The 19,433-nt window shown below is 36.1% G+C and overlaps 1 protein-coding gene across 2 annotated transcripts in view; it reads left to right on the top strand.

Moving 5' to 3' along the window:
- The window catches only part of DMXL2 (Dmx like 2), a 133,178-nt gene that overhangs the window by 61,595 nt on the left and 52,150 nt on the right, over positions 1–19,433 (top strand). For both annotated transcript variants that reach the window (XM_037054633.1, XM_037054632.1), the window contains exons 10-16: positions 1,071–1,304; positions 1,800–2,071; positions 2,680–3,376; positions 3,722–3,843; positions 12,795–12,884; positions 14,974–15,091; positions 16,673–16,792. In XM_037054633.1, the coding sequence (XP_036910528.1) occupies positions 1,071–1,304; positions 1,800–2,071; positions 2,680–3,376; positions 3,722–3,843; positions 12,795–12,884; positions 14,974–15,091; positions 16,673–16,792 (1,653 nt within the window). The remainder of the gene's footprint in view (positions 1–1,070; positions 1,305–1,799; positions 2,072–2,679; positions 3,377–3,721; positions 3,844–12,794; positions 12,885–14,973; positions 15,092–16,672; positions 16,793–19,433) is intronic.

Here is a 19,433-nt window from a genome sequence, read left to right as displayed (position 1 = left end):
TTATAAGTCCTCTTTTATATGGTTTTTTTTTTCCACTTTAATCAGGAAACCAGGACTGCCATCCAGGAATTGGAAAGAAAGAACAACCTTGAGCTTTATTTAACACTGATATTTATTAATAGAACACCAGAAGATTAGTATGTGCATTTTATCTTTAGGTTTTCACTTCTTTTTACAGGGGACAATGTTTTATTTTTCCTTTCTATACATGAACAGAGCATGTTCATTGGGGTTAAGGAGATTATTTAATGTTTTTGAGTTACATTATTTTACATGAACTAATCTATCTCATGAATTTCAGTTACCCCAGATGAAGAAAACCTACTATCCTTAGAAGTTTGCCTGCCTTTCTGTGTTCTTTCTCATCATTATGTTCTCCCAAATTTATAGGAAAATTTTAAATAATCAGAATAGTTGGAAGAATAGTATAGTGAACACTTAGTTCCTCCACTGTGATTCAACCATTGATATTATTTTACCACGGTTGCTTTATTCTCTGTATGTGTACATACGTACATGTTTGTATGTGTTCATGTGTACTCATGTGTATGTGGGCAATGTGTAAAATTTTGTCTGAATTTTTTCAGAGTAAATGATACATACATATCACTCTTATATACTGTAGCAGGCATTCCTAAGAGTAAGGAAATTCTGTTATATAATCATAACATTGTTATTATACTTAAGAAAATTAGAAGAATTCCATAATCTCTAATATTTAGTTCATACTTAAATTTCTCCAGATATCTCAAAATGTGTTTTGTAATTGCTTTTTCATTTAGCTTTCTGTTCCCCTCTCCCAAGCCAGGATTCAGTAAAGGTTTGTGCATTTGGTGTATTTGTTTTAAATTCGTAATTTAAAGTTGCTATAAGTCTATGTCATTAGTTCTTAATTTTACATTTATCATTAAAATCAGTTAAAATTTTTACGGATCTTGCTAGAGTTATGTTTACTTGTTGTTGAACACTTTTTCTGTGTAAGTATAGAATAGGTCTTCATAAGCACCTGTAATATTGTTAAAGACATTAAAATTTTATATTGAAACTGATAGTTTTTTTTGTTTTCACAGATATTCCAAATGCCTTGGTGGGCACTGTATTTAACACTGATGATGGAAATGGGGGCTTTGTGGTTCATTGGTTAAACAACAAGGAGTTTCATTTCACATCATCTACTGAAATATTTATGCAGCAGTTACGAAAACTTTCTGAAAAGCAGCTAGAGCATGAAAGCAACGATAAAGAAGATGAGGAGCGTTCACAGGAAGAAAGAGAGAGGGGTTTGCACATGAAACTAGACCATGGTTAGTATCTTGTGCTCAGGTTTTTCTTTTTTTCAAGGTGACAAGTTTTCATTGTGCCACTTTCAGTTTGTAATTTTCCCTTCCTACTCTCCTTCCTCTGGACTTTCGGATTTATTCTGCAAACACTTATTGACTGTACTGTGAGCCGTCTATCATTTAATTCTATGTGCTTTGCTATGAAGTATTGCTTTGGGTAGTGTGTTACTTTGGAGCCATATCCTTTTGGGGGAATGGGTTTTGTGAATGGTAATAATGATAGTGTGAATTAAATTTTGATTTTACCCAAAAGTAAGAACTGTAGTAACTTTCAGTTCAAACCAGAAAATAGTTTCCTTTTTTGTTTATTTTTCCCGACTATTAATTAGAAAAAAAAATTATAGTTTCTAAAGATGGTATGCTGTTCATTTACAGTCTAGTATATAAATGAATTTTTGTAGTACTATTAGTATGTACTAATAAATTTGTGTGTATTGATACATTTATTTTCTGATTCAGAGTTATCCCTGGACAGAGAATCTGAGGCAGGTACAGGATCATCAGAACACGAAGATGGAGAACGAGAGGGAAGCCCTAGAACCTATTCACGACCTAGTGCGCCACTGCCACTACCGACGGTCCTGCTTGATCGGAAGATTGAAATGCTGCTCTCCGAGTGGAATAGGAATCCTGACATGCTTTTTACTATCCACCCTGTGGATGGTACCTTTCTAGTGTGGCACATAAAGTATTTGGATGAATATAATCCAGGAATATTTAGACAAGTCCAGGTATATCTTATTAGTAAAGCAATTAGTACATTCATATATTTATAAAAGGAAGCAGATAATATGCAGATTTAGCAGGTTTTCATAATTACTCAATGGTTTTGTTTTTGATAAGAAACTGAGAAGAGAACACTTATATTGCTACCAAAATTTGTGATCAGTGACCATAGATTTTACAAGCCCATTTAATTCAAAGTAAGATGAATTTGAACTGTAATACCAAATATTTTAATATAGGTGTTTTTATATTTTTTGCAATATTTAAACTAAGAAACTATTGTAAAAATGTGATTCAGAATGAGCCCCCCCCCCACCTCCTGAGTTTATTAACTGAATCTAGCTAGCTTTATCTGTTATCTTTTTGAATTTTAGATTTGTGGTTGTGGTCATTTGTGTGTAGGTAAAGCACTTGAACACTTTTTTCTTTAGTCTTCTCTAGTATAAGTAGTGATATATTACATAAATACTGGAAAGGGATTAGACCATAAAGTTTGAAAACGATCCTTTTTGCTAGGAAGCTGAGATTTGGTATTTTGAAAATAAAAGTATTTTTGCAGTACTTTTTTGAGAGATGTACTACTTACACTGAATCATATAATTGTGTTTTTCAGGTCTCTTTTTCTTCTCGGATTCCTGTTGCATTTCCTTCTGGTGACGCAAGCTCTCTTAGTAAAAATATCATGATGTATGCCTGTGTGAATGCTACAAAAGAATCTCACCCTGCTCTGTTACACCAGGAGATGGTGGCCGTAGGCAGTCCTCACTGGCCACAGCCACACTTCAGATCGCACAGCACAAATGTGAACATTCTCGCTCCCACAGTGATGATGGTCTCTAAACACATAGATGGGTCTCTAAACCAGTGGGCAGTCACTTTTGCTGATAAGTCTGCCTTTACCACTGTTCTAACTGTGTCTCACAAATTTAGATACTGTGGTCATCGATTTCACCTCAACGACCTGGCATGCCATTCAGTTTTACCACTGTTATTGACATCATCTCATCATAATGCTTTATTGACTCCTGAATCAGATTGTCAGTGGGACTCGGTCACTACATTAAGTAAATTAATGGATCCTCTGAAACATATAAAAGGTTCCTCGAAACAACCTCTTAGAAATGCAGCCACACGTACATTTCATGACCCAAATGCAATCTACAGTGAACTTATTCTGTGGCGTGTAGACCCAATAGGACCTTTGTCATACACTGGGGGAGTATCAGAATTGGCTCGCATCAACTCTTTACACACTTCTGCCTTCTCTAATGTAGCTTGGCTTCCAACTCTTATTCCCAGCTATTGTCTTGGTAAGTTCATTTTAATTGTGAACTTAATGTAACCTTTAAACTGCTACTTGTCACCCCAAAAATGATTTATATTTGTCATTATTAGAAGGATTTTACGTAAGTATTCAGAATAGGCGCCAGACTTATGTTTAGAATTTCTAGACATCTGTCTTTAATCTTTTTCCTCATAATCTATTTTCTCTTGCAGTTTTTTGTTGATAAATTTGTATCCATTTATTATGTCTGTCTAATTACAATTCTTGACTATGATTATGCCTAAAAAGAACAGTGTGACTATTTGTTTCTTGTACTTCAGCCAATAGTAAAAATAAACTACATTATAATGCAAAGTGTTTACTTTCTCAGGTACATATTGTAATTCTGCAAGTGCTTGCTTTGTTGCTTCTGATGGCAAAAATCTTAGACTCTATCAAGCTGTGGTAGATGCAAGGAAATTACTAGATGAACTGTCAGATCCAGAATCGTCAGTAAGTATTCACTAACTTTTATTAATATAACTAAGCTGATAAAAAATTCTCCTTTACTTTGTCTAAGGTCTATGTTAGTTGGTGGTTAGGGAGTGAGCGCATGTTCTGGGCTCCGTATGACAAATTTATTTTTTAAAATTTGTGTCTAAGGCACATGAATCAGGATTATAGTTTACATATCACACACTAATACATTTTACATTTAAAGAAAGAAATTTTTCTAAAATTAACAATTTCTTCTAGACATTTTTTACTTTCTTGTTTGGTTCTGTTAATCTTTCTTTGCTCAAAAAAGATTTTAAGGCAGCTTTACCAAGGTCTGTGCTTAGGTTAGAACATTTGAACTTTTCTGAGCTTGATTTATTATTTTTAAAAATGCGATGGATAGAATGTATTATCAGTGGGAAGCAGTATCTCACTTTTGTAGTTCTGTGTCTGAACTGGAAGTTAAGTATATTATTAATTAATACTCAGATTTGAGTAGTGAGTTTTTAATTTATCTTTTTATTTACCTAAAAACATGTCTGTTTATAAAACAACTGTTCTAATAAAGATCTTTTCAATATTGAAAACCAAAGACTGTTTTTAAGAGTCTGCTTTGTGCCTCTCAGTGTGTAGGGGATACAGAGTGTAAGTTTCAGGGTCTGCCCTTAAGGAGCTTTTAATTCAGTTGAGGAGGGCAGTTTTTAATAAGAGGTTAAGTAACAGTTTAAGACAGAAGAAGAGATGTCTGAGAATGGTTTGTAATAAGTTGTAAAATAGATGGAACTAGAATTATTTTATAAGTCAGAGTCTAGAGATACCAGTTTAGGGTAGGCATAGAAATCTTTATTAAGGACAGTGTTTGAGTTCGTTTGTGATGGATGGGTAAGATTTAGAAAGACAGATTCTTTGTCTTTGCCTGAGTGAGAGTGAAAGACAAATTTTTTTACTTTGCCCTGAAAGTAAGTGTAGATATAGGGAAATACATGCATAAATAAGGCTTATTCCAGAAACCAGTGAGAAAACCAGTTGGACTGGAGCCAACGGTTTGTCATACAGAAAGTCTAGCAGACTTTCTGATGAGTTGGAAGATACTTTAAAGATCACCTAGTCTAACCAGCTGTCTGGTGGTGATTCTCCTCTACCACATCCCTGCCAATCTGTCACCTGGCTTCCAAGAAGGGAAACTCAACTCTAAAGGCGTCTTGTTCTGTCTTTGAAGTGCTCTCACTATTATATCAAAATTTGTTTGTATTCCTTAAATTCTATTTGTTAGCCCTAGTTCCATAGAATAAGTCTAATATTTCTTACATACAAGAGCACCTCAGATATTGGAAGACAACCCTTGTACCCTTGACTTTCTGTTTTACGTCTGACCTTGGTTAGGTTTCTTCTTAGTGGGTTTCAGTTTGTCTATACTCTGGGCCTTGTAAAATCACTAGAATATAGCAGTATAGCAGTATTACAACCTCTTTCATTAGATACTACTATGTTTTGGCAGTCACACCATTTTTTTTAAGGGAGAGGATAAGGGAGGGAGAGAAACATTAATGTGAGAAACATTGATCAGTTGCCTCTCACGCCCTGATCGGGACTGAACCTGCAACCTAGGTATGTGCCCTGACTGGGCATCAAACCTATGATGTTGCACTTTGTGGAACAGTGCTACTCTTGTCGGGGCCCACCACATTTTTTGTATGCAATTGACTCATATTGAGCTGACTTTTAAATATCCAAAGGTTTTCTTTTCCTTTTTTGGCCAGTAAGCCATTCTGTGTTTGTGCATTTGAGTTTGGGGCCCAAATGTAGGCATGTTTTCCCTGATATATTTCGTTTTGCTAGGCTCAACCTAACAATGCAACTTTTTAGTATATTTTTGAATCCAGATTCTGATATTTGTCACTGTTTAATAACTTACATGATCAGCCTGTTTTTAATCCATCTTGTGCCTGCATCTTCACCTAAGTCAGTTATTACTATGTTAAACAGGACAGGCATGAAAGAGTCTAGTAGTGTACATTTAAAAATTTTCTCCATTTTTATTGTTTGGAATATTGTCTGGAGGATTTCCATGAGGCAGCTTGTTATGTACTTTGCTAAAACAAAATATACCCTGTCTGCTAAATCCTCTACAGTGAAAAAAGGAAGTCAGATATGACTTCCAAACACGCTATGATTGTTTTCATGGATAGTAGGTTGATTGTATGTATGTAGGCTGATCTCCTCTGATGACTAAACATTGTACTCAGTAGACATCAACCATTTTTTGTTTTCCTTTTTGAAAATTGGAACATTTGCTTATTTTTAGTCTTTTGGCTTTGACATTCCCCGTGATTTCTCAGAACATGTCCTCTCTTGTTCATTGATCTCATTTGCAAAATTTCCCTAACCTGGTCATTATTTTTCCAGAAATATAAATTCACTTAGAGCAGTTAGACACGTTCTTGGAATTTCTTTATTTATCTTGGTGTTTTACTTCCAACTTACTAATGTACTTCCTTTCTTAAGCCTCCCATTTTTTTAAAAGTTAAGAAGTGATACTTATTCACAGTAGAAAATTTTTGGTTCTTTCTACTTTTGCAAGCTAAATTCTTAAAATAGAAGATCAGAGACAGTTGGACTTTTTTAATATTAAACCATCAGCCTCTATTAGTATTCTTATCATTTCCTTTATCTCTATACTCTGAAAACAATAATTTATTCAATGTCTTCATTAATTTTTAAATAAGCTTTTAATTTTAGAATTGTTTTAGGTTTATAGGAAAGTAACAAATATAATAGAGTTGCTAGAATATCCCACAGTCAGCTTCCCCTATTGTAAACATCTTATATTTCCAGGATACATTTGTCACAACTAAGAAGCCATAATTGATATGATACCATTAATTAAACTCCAGACATTATTAAGACTTAATTGATTTTTCCACTAATGCCCTTTATGTGTTCCAGGATCGTATCCAAAAATACACATTATGCTCAGTCATCATGTCTCATTAGTTTTCTCTGATCTGTAAAAGTTTCTTCATCAATTTTCTTTCTCATGACTTCAACAGTTTTGAGTAGTACTGGTTACATATTTTGTAGAATTTTCTGTCAATTTGCGTTTGTCTGCTATTTTTGTCATGGTTAGACTGCATTTATAGTTTTGGGAATACCACAGGTATGTAGTACCCTTCTCATCACTTTATGTGATGGGTACATGCTATCAACATGAATTATCTCTGATGATATTAACCTTGATCACTGTGCTAAAGTAGCATTGGCCGGGTTTTTCCACTATAACGTTAACTTCCTGCACCCTACCCGCTCCCTACCCTTCCGAGCTCTATGCTTTGGAATTTATTGCGCCACTACGCACAGCCCACACTCAAGGGAGCAGGGGGAGTTAGGCTCTGCCTCTGGTCGGGGGGTGGGGACACAAACTTTTAATCTCATCGTCTCTATAATTGGGTTTAAGTCTACTGTCTGGCTTTTTTTCCCCATCTGCCCCATCTATATTTCTCCCCTTTTCTTCTTTTTTGTCTCTTTGAAAATAGTATTATGCCTCTGTTTTATACCCATATAGGTTGACTAAACTGTATACTTTGTTTATGTTTTTAGTGGTTTGTCTAGGGTTTATAGTATTCATCTTTAACCTATCATAATTTATTTTCAAATAATAACATATCATTTCAAATGTAGTTTAAACACCTTACAACACTATCCTTTCATTAACTCCATGTCCTTTTCATTTTAGCATACAAGTCTTAGACCTAATTTTTTAAAGCAATTTTAAATGGTGTACTGTATTTTTAATTTTAGTGTGCATATGTTCATTGCCAGAATGTAGAAATACAATTGATTTTTGTATGTTTATGTTCTACTGTGCAGCTCTGCTGAACTCACATATTAGTTGTAATTTTTTCTTGTGGGTTTCTTGGGATTTTCTACATAGACAATCATATGTAAATAGGAACAGTTTTACTTCTTCCTTTCCAATCTTTATGCCTTTTATTTCTATTTCTTAATTTATTGCACTGACTAGACTGTCCAGCACTGTGTTGAATAATAGTGGTGAGAATGGACATCTTTGTCTTGTTCCTGATTTTAGAGGGGAAGCATTCAGTCTTTTACCATCAATATAAATTTAGCTGTCGGTTTTTTGTAGAGGCTCTTTATCAAGTTGAGGAAGTTCAGTTCAGTTTTTTTTCTTTTTGATTAAGCATTGATTTTCTTAAATGCTTTTTATGTATCACTTGGTATGATTTGTAATTTTTTTCTTTAGCTTTGGTTCACATGGTGAATACATTAATTGATTTTCAAATATTGAGCTGGCCTTGCATTTCTGACACAAACACTACTTGGTCATGGTCTGTAATTCTTTCTATATATCTGTAAGTACTATTTGCTAATATTTGGTATGTCTATATTCATGATGGATATTGGTCTTTAGTTGTTTTTTTTTAAAGATTTTATTTATTTATCTTTAGAGGGGAAGGAAAGGAGAGAGGGAGAGAAATATCAATGTATGGTTGCCTTTCATGAGTTCCCTGCTGGGACTAGCCTGCAACCCAGGCATGTGCCCTGACTGGGAATTGAACCGCTATCGTGTGGTTTGCAGGCTCATGCTCAATCCACTGAGCTACACCAGCCAGGGCTTTTTTTTTTAGTTGTCTTTTTTTTTTTTTACAGTATTCTCGTCTGGTTTTAGGATCAGGTTAATGCTACTTCATAAAATGAATTGAGAAGTGTTTCCTCTTCTATTTTCTGGAAGAAATTATATGTAATAGGCATTAATTCTTTAAGTGTTTAGTGGAATTCCCCAGTGAAACTGTCTGGTTTAGAGATTTCTATTTTGGGGGAGTTTTAAAATTATGACTCAGTTTCTTTAATTGGGCTTTCCCTAGGGCTATTCAAATGACCTATTTCACAATCATGAGTTGTAGCAGTTTGTATTTTTGAGTAATTGGTCTCTTTTATCTAAGTTACTAAATTTATGCAGATAGAATTTTCATAGTATACCCTTATTAACATTTTGGTGTTTGCAGGGTCTATAGTGATACCCACTATTTCATTCCTAATACCAGTAACTAATGTCTTCTGTCTTTTTCTCTTTTCATTCTTGCTAGGTTTGCTAATTTTATTGATATTGTCAGGGAGCATTTTTGTTTTAATTTTCATTAATTTCTACCGTTTTTGTTATTGTTCCCTTCCTTCTACTTGCCTTTTTTTTGTTGTTGTTCTTTTTTCCTAGGTTTTATGAGATAAGAACTTGGATTATTTATTTGAAACTTCTTATTTTCTAATTATGCATTTAGTGCTGTTAATTTCCTTTTGTGTGTTGCTGTGGTGTTACAGTTAGTATTTTCATTTTCATTCAATTCACTGTATCCTCGGTGTTTCTAGACTTGAAGTTGTAACACTCTAGGCTCTGTCTCCACATAGTGCCTCCTCTCTGAATGTCTGCATGTGTCCTGTCCTCTTCATCTTAGAAGGATACCATTTCTCACATTGAGCATCCACTCTAACCCAGTATGACCTTACTTTAAAACTGATTGTACCTGCAAATACCCTATTTCTGAATACGGTTACATTCCGAGATTCTTGGTAGATGGCAATTTGGAGGGAATGCTACTCAACCCACTATACTAACCAACAACTTTCTTTCTCATCAGTTGTATTTGTAGTTGCATTTAATCGGGAACCTCCAAAGTCTCTCGAGCCTCCAGCTTCTCGGGAGCCATTTTGACTTTCAGAGCTTCACACTATAAGGATTTTTGTCTTTCTAAAATGTAGACTACAGAGCCATGTCCTTACCATGGATCTTTACTTCTTTTTTTTTAAGCCCTCACCCGAGGATATGTTCATTGATTTTAGAAAAGGGAGAGGAGAAGAGCCTGTATCTGAGAGAGAAACCGCTTTGTTTCCTCCCCTCGACCAGGGATGGAGCCTTTTGGTGTATGGGACTGTGCTCTGACCAACTGTGCCACCCGGTCGGGGCTGTTTATCGTAACTTCTTAAGAGAACGTGATTACATTCTGTCAGGTTCCCATTTTCTCTGCTCATTTCTCTTGTTTTCTTGTAAGAGCAGGAGCCCTTATAGTTCTTTCCTCTACTGATTATGAGTTAAAATACAGCAAGAAGTGGTCACATGCTGTTTTCTTCCTCAGATGAGATTTTTAGTGGCTACTGAGAAGAGGCTAGCTTTTTAAAAAATTCCATGGGAAACATCTGGAAAGATGTGAATCTTCTTTTGTAGGTCGAGAGGTGGATTGAGGGGGCACTGAACAGTTTGAAGTAAAGAGGCTAGCTGCGAATCTGTTGACTTCATCCCTGTGTCGTTCAGGGCTTAGGTGGGCAACAGATGACACCCTCCTAAAGGCCTGACTGAAGGGAGTTTAGGGAAAGGGCCCCGTACCGAGGTGATCACATGTAACCCACAAGCAATAGTAAAGCTGTCAGAGTTGAGCAACAGGATGAAGCTGTTACGATGCTGTGGTAGGCAGAGGAATGGGCTCCCCTCCCCCAAGATATCCACGTGCTTCTTCCCAGAGCCTGTGAATGTTTTACCTTACGTGGCAAAAGACACTTTGTAGATGTGAATGAATTGTGGACCTTGAAATGTGGAGATTATCCTGGATTATTTCTGTGGACCTGGTCCAGTCACATGAGTCCTTAAAAGCAGGGAACCTTTCCCAGCCGAGGGCTGAGAGAGGTGACAAAAGAAGGATGGTTAGAACAATGATGCTGTTGGCTTTGAAGATGGAAAAATGTGCTGTGGGCCGAGGAATGTGGCTGGCATCCAGAAGCTGGAAGAGATCGGGAAACAGACTCTCCCCTACAGCCTCCCGCTCTGCTGGCACCTCGGTTTGGGGCAGCAAGACCCATGTCAGACTTCTGGGTCGCAGAGCTGTAAGATAATGCATTCGTGTTATTTTAAGCCACTAAGTTGGTGCTGATACTTTGCAGGAGTAGGAGAAAAATAATACCTCTGTGCCTGAAGGGATGGGGCAGAAGCAACAGTGCACTGGGCAGAGCCTGGGGGGAGCTAGAGCTGTGCAAAAGGAGCAGCTTGTTGGGAGAGGCAGTCTTCATGGAACAAAGCCACTGCTAGAATGGTGGGGAGCAAGGGGGAAAACACCCTGACTCTGCCTTCTGTCTAGTCTCTGGCCTCTGCTCCCATTGACTGAATTCAGCCTGAAGCTGAAGAAGGCCTGGGAGCCAGGTGATCCAGTCCAGAAGTCAGCCTCTTGGAGCACAGAGAAGACAGATGAGGGTGGAGAGTGGATCAAGGCTTAGATGCAAATAAAGAACAGCCAGCAAAGTCCACAGTTTTTGAACCTTAGCGTCTCTTTATTCTCCTTAGATGAGGAAACTCTTGCTTCCAAGACAGGAAACACAGATTGCCATTTGATACTGTATTGTTGTGTGATGATGCCAGTTCAGTCATAGTAAATAATACTTGGAACCTAAATTGTAGTTGTTGCACCATCAATATTTGTCACAGCAGGGAAATTGGTGAAAAAAAGAAACAACGGGAGTGTCCTAACCCGGGTCTGTAGAATGTAGTCACAAAGCCAACATTTGATAATCATGGCTTTCTTTCTCGCCACCAAACCCTACGTTCCCTTACACTTTTTGTAGCCCCTAGGGTGTTTTGTTGTTTTTTCCTTTTTAAACCTGGTGAAGTGTCCTAGACATTCCCAGGGGATCTGGGTTCTTTGAGATCCTGTCTTTCTTGATTTGCTTCTGTTTCCCATCAATTTTAAAAATAGGTTACAGGAATACCAAGAATTTCTTGACTTTCAGGCAGTCTTTCTTGTCTTTATTTTGTAGTAGTGAGCCAGGATCAATCACCTTGACCAGCCACTCTTCTCTGCATGTTGGTTAAATAGCTTGGGTTCAGAACAGTCAGGGGCCAGTCTCAGCTTTCAGTATAGTGGACCTCTGACCATGCTCCCTGATAGAAATACTTGGGTTTTTTTAGGGCCCAAGATTGTGGGAAAAGGAATAAAAAATTCTGTAGGTGGGTGATTCGGGGTTACTTCTACCTCTGTCCTTTGGTTTGTAGACCTAGCTGTGGAGGAAATGGCATCTTTTGATCATTGGTTTGAGACTTACACCGGCAGCGTGGAGGACAGCACCCCAACACAGAGGGTGTCATTCTCCCGCTGGCGCTGTAATTCCAGTAGGCATTCTGTTCTGTTAGGCCAGCTGCTTCCAGGTGAAAAGCTGCTTGATTAAGCCCAAGCAAGTTTTGTAGGATTAGACCTAGTGCCATACTTCTTCCACATGGGCTGGAAATACTGTGAGTGAGGCACTCACCTCCTTGGGTAAAAATCTTACGGGAGTACCAAAAAAAGTAATCAGGATAAATACTATTTTAATGCAACCTTTTAGACAGTCAAAATTAAAGCAAAAATTCCATGATGAACAAAATGCCAACATTTTAAATAAAGACAGTATCTAACAGTGTCATGATGAACCATGTCAGATTTTGAGGCAAAAGGAAGAATGTTTACCCTGTAATCATGTTTCTGTATTTTTTAATGGTTAATTTTTACCTAGAAATTAAAGTAGTTGAAAAGTGTTGCAAGTTGAAAGTAAGTATATTAAAACTGACAACATTATTTTAAGTTTAAATATTTATACCAAAATCAGAATTCATTATAATTTTTACTTTCCTGGTATTATTGAAAGCAAACTCTTCAGGAATTTTATCACAATATCTGTCTTGGAGCTTTAAGGTTGCAAATTGAAGAAGACATGTTAAAAGATTTATATAAGCACTATTGATTTTTCTAAATGCTTAGTTAATTTAAGAAAATGATAAGACTGCATGTAGCAAGTTGAAGTATTTCTTTGACTATTTGAATTGTTACTGTCAATCAGTTAATTTAAAGGGACTTTTAATGTATGAGGTGCTGTATCATATTGACAGTAGATTCATAAACTGTTGATTATTAACATTTTGTGTGTTTTATTTACAGAAACTTATTGGAGAAGTATTTAATATTGTGAGCCAACAGTCGACCGCTCGGCCTGGCTGCATTATTGAACTTGATGCAATAACCAACCAAGTAAAAACATGCTTGTGAATTGGTGACACTAATATACTTTATCCCAGTGTTTTAGACCTCATTCTCAAAATAATCTCTTGTTTGGTACTAAATACAGTAGCCAACTTCTCTTAATTCTCATAGTGAAAAATGTAATGATTTAGGAATTCTTCTTCTCCATTTATTGTGTCTGTGGTCATGTTTTCTTGTTTAAAGATTACCTGCTTCAGTTGGGGAAGCCATGAAGGAGAATACAGTACTGCTGCATTGATGCTTGGTTTGTGGTTTCTCCTTTATTATTACTCAGTTCAGCTCAGTACAGGGTGACTTCATCTTTAGGGTATTAGCATTGGTAGGCTGGATAATAGATATTTCTATGAGGTCCATTGAAATGCAGATGAAAGTAAGGCCAAAATGTACATTTACTTTCTAGCCACAGGTCTTTCGTGTGGCCAGTGTTCTTCCCCAGCTGCCACTGAGGAAGTGAGGGCCCTTCTCCCTGTAGGTAGTTTGTAAGCTCCTTCCAGCTCTCAGGATGTTAGGGTCATGCTTGTGAATTAAGAGATAGAACTAATATAGTCATCCTAGATATTTAAAAAAGATTACTTTGGTGAGGAAATTACCCATATTTTCAAGCAAGGGAAAGAGCCAGTCATATTTAGAAACAACTGCAGAGTTATGTCATTGTTTTACCATGGTGCCTTGCACATTTTGAGGGGAAACTATAATAATTTTTACCAGTGTAGGGAAATTACCACTTCAGTTCTTGGCAACAGATCTGTGGATGCTAGACTCAAATTACTAATGCCTCCTAGGAAATGTTCAACTTTTGTATCCCTTAGTACAATGCCTTTCTTACACAATCAACATGTGATTCCTTTTTCTGTTCCATAGGGATATGGTAGGAGAGTGCATTGGCTTCATTTCCATAGATGTCTCAGTTTTTAATGTAGGGGTTATTAAATTCATCCCCCACTTTAGCCCATTCTTTACTCTCTACCACAGGGTGTTGATACAGCATATTAAATATTGTGAATTGACCAAAGTCACTAGCATTCTTCTTTTCACGTCATACTTGCTCACAATTTTTCCCTCCTAGTACTGGCCAGCTTTAATACATGGGCTGATAAACTGGAAGCACTAATAAATGACTTAAGCTTTTTATAAATGATAAAGTTTAAAAGTCATTCTAGGTTTGTGCCCAATGTATTACATAATATGATTTCCATATCTATGAAGACAGCACCCTTTTCCTTTTATTTCCTTTTTTCCACTTATTCTTTTTTTCTGGGTGAGGGACCTTTTACACTATGATGTAAAAAGATTTTTTTCATATTTCTACCTTGAAATTTGTGGGGTGGCTATCTAATTGTCTTGGCACACTTCCATAATAGGCTTTTATTTGGATTTACCTTTTCCTTGATTTTCTGTTCATTTTTTGTGATTCTAAGTCACCATTTGTGATTATCTTTATTCTTCTCTGGCCTAAAAACATGGTTATATAGCATAGCAGCTGACAGTGATGCTTCCTCCATCTTTCTGGAAACTATAGTTACACGTGAGTACATTTTTCCAGAGATGTGCCATCCTCACTGGCTGTTTGGGGGTTCTTTATAATCCCCACCAGACAGATTTATTGGGAGTATGTATTGTACTTTGAGGACATTTCTGGTTTTTGTTTATTTGGAAGGACTTGTGAAAACCAAAGGAATTCTGCGTTAGTGTGCCTTACATGGTTAGCTTTGCCTTTTCTAGCCAGGTGTGAGACCCAATACTTTCGAGCTCAGACTAGTATCGTTCACTTAACCGTGTTTTGTTTTTGTTTTTTTTTATTTTTATTTTTTGAGAAACAAATCTGTTGGTTTTTATTAGAATTCCTCATCTTTGCTCTTGGTTTTAGCATCTTTGAAAGTATTTTCTCTGCCCAGGTGATTCTAATGTTTTGTTTTGTTTTTCTGTTGCTTTTTTCCCCTCTTCAATTAAGTCAGTAGGTCAAGAGTAGAAATTGTTTGAGAGATTTATTTCTTCTACATTACTGTTCTTGGGGTAGAAGTACGTGGGAGATTAGGAATTTCTAAAATTAAAAACTTCATTTTTTTCATATTTGTAGTGTGGTTCAAATACACAGTTGCTTCACGTGTTTCAAGAAGACTTCATTATAGGATATAGACCACATAAGGAAGTTTTGGAGAAAAAGGAAAAAGAAGTATTTTTTCAGCCATCACAAGGTACTTTTAAAAAATAGTCTTGAGTTTACTTACCTTAATCTTTAAAAAAAGGCCTTCAGAAAGTTTTTCGAGTATAGATCTTTATATTACAAGCCATCATTCTTATTTTTTAGCAAATATGAGTTCTGTCAGAATGGCTTGTTTATAGATTTAGAGGGTATGTGGCTGAAATTACATTTCGAAAGACAGTTTCATTGGCAACATAGACTTTTGTTAAGAAACATTATTTATGGTACTACTCAGCTGTTAGAAAAAAGAAGGAAGTCCTACCCTTTGTGGCAGCATGGATAAGCCAGTCAGAGAAAAGGCAAATCTCATATGAATTCACTCATATGTGGAATCTAACGTACAAAATAAATCGAACAAACAAAACAGAAACAGACTCATAGATACAGAGAACAGACTGAAAGCTGTCAGAGGGGAGTGAGGTTTTGGGCACAACTAGATGTTCTAGGCTCACCTTAAAGATATCCTGTGTAATAATGGAGTCATTGGGCCCTGACTATAGCTCAGTGGACTGAGCATGGGCCTGTGGACCAAAGAGTTGCGGGTTCAATTCCCAGTCAGGGCACATTTTTAGTTTGTGGGCCAGGTCTCCAGTACGGGGTGCGTGAGAAGCAACCACACGTTGATGTTTCTTTCCCTCACTTTCTCCTTCCCTTCCCCTCTCTCTAAAAATAAATAAATAAAATCTTAAAGAAAAAAAAAGGAGTCGTTGCTCCAAACTGTTTCTTTCAGTGGGGAGTGGGATTTGGAGACCACAATCTGGGCCCAAGCACTGCTCATTGCCACTGAGTTGTCATTATGGATTTTTACTGTTAAGGAAACTTTTGTTGTCCTGTGTAGATATCATTTTCATATATGAAGATTACAGTTTATATACGTGACTAACAGGGAAAATTATGTCCCTAAATAACGTCTTTTCATAAAGAAATGCATAAAATTTCTAAGAAATCTTTTCTGCTCCATTACCACTGCCTCCCCATGAATTTTTTAAAAAAAGTTTTCATATAGGAAAATAAGGTAAATGTTTATTGCATTTTTCCTTTTAATTGCTGATTTTTCAGATAAGAAGGTAATGCCCAGATATGCAAAGAGGCGTCCAGTGAGACTGGCTTGACTTTTGCACTGTCCCTCCCTCTCTTGCTCTCTGTATATCTTTCCTATCTTCTCTTCCTTTCTGTCCTCTGTATCTTCTTGTTCTTCTTTTCCTTTTTTTCTTGTGTGCCCTCTCCTCCTCATTTGGTATTTTTATGAATTTAGAAAAAAAAAAATATATATATATATCAGTGTTTTTTAATAGATTGTATTCATTTTTATTCTCTGGTGCTCAGATGGTCCCATCTTTGGCCAGTAGGTGTCCCATCATGCTGGCTTTTTTATGCTTTTGATGTAGCCCCATTAGTCTTTGATAGCTGCCTAACTTTTGGCACAAAAATTATATAAAACTGCTTCCAAATGTCTATTCTTCCTTTTCCTTCCCAGCTTTTAGACATATTAAGAGATGTTTTTTTTAAAAGTGTCTTTTCTTTTAACTCTATAGGAACATTAACTTAAATATTCTTTTCCTTTTAACAATAGGCTATCGCCCACCACCATTTTCAGAAAAGTTTTTTCTAGTAGTAATTGAAAAGGACAGCAATAATTACTCTATTCTCCATATGTGGCACCTTCATCTTAAATCTGTGCAGCCATGTTTAGGTAAGTAATTTTTATGTAGTGATGATGTGACATTTTACATTATTGAATGTGCTTTAGGTTACTTAATTCTTTAAAATGAAGAGCTGATGAACTGTAAGTTGGGAAATTGAAGTATGTATATGCTAGACTTTTAACTATAGTGTCATAAATCATTAGTGAGACAGATTAATCTGAAAAGCCCTATGGATGCATTAGACATAAAAACCCCCACAAAAGCTTGATTTACTTATTTTTTCCATCAGTACTTAAATGTTTATTATGACTGTTCTAGATACTGTGTCTCTATAAGTCAGTTTGTTATAGAATTAATATCTAATTTTCTGTTGATTAATACATAATGCCTTTGGATATGTTGTACATTAGCTTTTGTATCACTAAGAAAAGCAGATTTGCTATATTTAGAAAAATATGGTCGAACATCTGAATTGAAGTTAATAAGTAGAACTGTTTGGGTAGCACATTGGGAACTGCAACATTGATTAAAAAAACACTTTAGCCATGCTTTTGCTATACACATGTATATTAATCCCTTAACAAAGTAGAATATCTATTGGATGAAGCCAAGCAGTTGATCATAGATGTTACTTTCTGAGAGATAATTCTTAAAATGAAGAACTGCATAGATAGCTGTATCAAACTGAATTTCCTTTAAGCTACTTAACTCAAAATATTTGAGTTACTAAAATACTTGATTCTTTCTTATAACTATAGAATTTAATTGATTCTATACACATTAAACATTACGTGAACTAATCATATGTATGTATATATTTTCTCTTTGTAATCCAAATTATTACAAAATTGTGTAAGTAGCAGTTCTAACTGGGCCATGAACTGGCGTTAGCAAAACCAGATGATTTGATAGAACCTTTTTATGTATGGCTAGTAGAGTTTGAGAGTTTCTGGTAATCTTGAGACAGCAGGAATCCAGAAATTATTTCAAAGCCTTTGGAGTTAAGTCATGGCATTACATGTCGCTTCACAGAAATGCAACGGTAGAGGAATTTAAAACCAGCTCACTGGGAAGAGAAGTCTTGACTCAGCGGAGAATACAGTATTTTCTAGAGTTGAGCACAGAGCTGAGCATGGTTCCGAAAGATTAGTAGAGGTAGTAGTAGATCCTGTGGTAGGACAGGAGTCGTGTGATACCTTCTGTCTCTGCTGCTGATGAGCGAAGCATCCCACTGCTGTTTTCCTAAGGCCAGGCTGCTGTTGAGTTGCCTGCTCACCCTGTTTGTGACAGTAGTGTATGATCACAAACAATAAAATTTTAATAGAGTCAAACAAATAATACACTCTTTTCAATGATGACAGAAGCACCTTTTTGTCCTAACATTCACGGCTGATTTAACATGGTGTATATTGCTATTTACAGCTAATACTTGATCAGTGTGTTTACAATCCTGGCAGTTTCAAATCATAGATGGGGCAGGAACATTTTGAGTAACTTGTGGGTGTGCCAGGCATTGAGATAAGGTGCATTATATATGTGACATAGATACTATCCACACTTTACTAACAATATTAGGTAATTTGACCAAGTCCTTCCTCTAGCTTGTCACAAAACCAAGTTTCAAAATCCGATCTCTGGCCCTAAAGCCTTTGATTTTTTTCTGTTCTTATTTTCTTTTTTAGCATGACATATATATTAGAAAATTGCCTGTTGTACAGAGAGAGAAATGTAGTTCAATCTTTATTTCTGATAAGGTAATAGCCAGAGATGCTGAAGTGCATTGCCTAAGGAAACACATCTAGTTAGTGATGGAGCCAGGAGTAGTGCTCCTGTCTTCTGACTACCTATTCAGCATTTTCATATTCTTGAGTGGTCTGCCATTATAAAATAGAGTGGCATGTTTAACTTCCACGAGCAGCAAAAGGGGATTGATTATTGTCTCTTTGGCATTCTGGTACTTCTTTAGAGGTTAAATAAGATGTTAATAAGACCTCATCCTTGCCCTTGGTGAATTCATAGTCTAAGGTGGAGAGATAGGCACACAAATCAATAAGTAGAATGTATAACATTCCTCACGTGTAGCAGAAGCAGAGTCAGTGTTTAGAGATGAACAGTGTTTAGCACTGAATCTGCTTAGAGATGCACATTCCACTTTTGTGTGAAAGTCTGAAACTCTTTGGAGGAGGAGCAGAGTCAGTGTCCCTTACAAAGCCAGTAGACTAATACTATCTTGAATTTGATTGGAACTTTTATTTTTTGTGTTTGTTCTTGAAATTGTTATTTTATATTAGCACTTAGTATTTGAGAGGCTGATATTTTACTATCTTTTTTGCCACCACTGATTATGTGATGTAAAATCATTAAGCTTTCCAAGTTTAAATTTTTTTATTCATGAAGTGAGACAGTACCTTGTTATTCTCAAACTTTGACTCATGACTTACCTGTTTTAGCAATACCTGGGCTGCTTATTAATATAGAGGTCTAGGATCTACCCCAAAATAACTGAATCAGTGTTGCTTGGTTAGGCCCTGGAACCTCTGTATTAGTAAGTTCCTCAAGGTTTTATATGATTTAAATGTTGAGAACATTGGACTATAAATTTAAGGTTTTTTTCTATTTTTTAATTTTAGTTTTAAATATATTTTATTGATTATGCTATTACAATTGTCCCATTTCCCCCCTTCATTC

This window comes from Sturnira hondurensis, unplaced genomic scaffold (assembly GCF_014824575.4).
Source record: "Sturnira hondurensis isolate 20B ecotype Veracruz unplaced genomic scaffold, ASM1482457v3 Scaffold0008196, whole genome shotgun sequence".
NCBI classification, from domain to species: domain Eukaryota; kingdom Metazoa; phylum Chordata; class Mammalia; order Chiroptera; family Phyllostomidae; genus Sturnira; species Sturnira hondurensis.
Note: the sequence above shows the minus strand (reverse complement) of the source record. Positions and strands in the feature narration are given on the sequence as shown.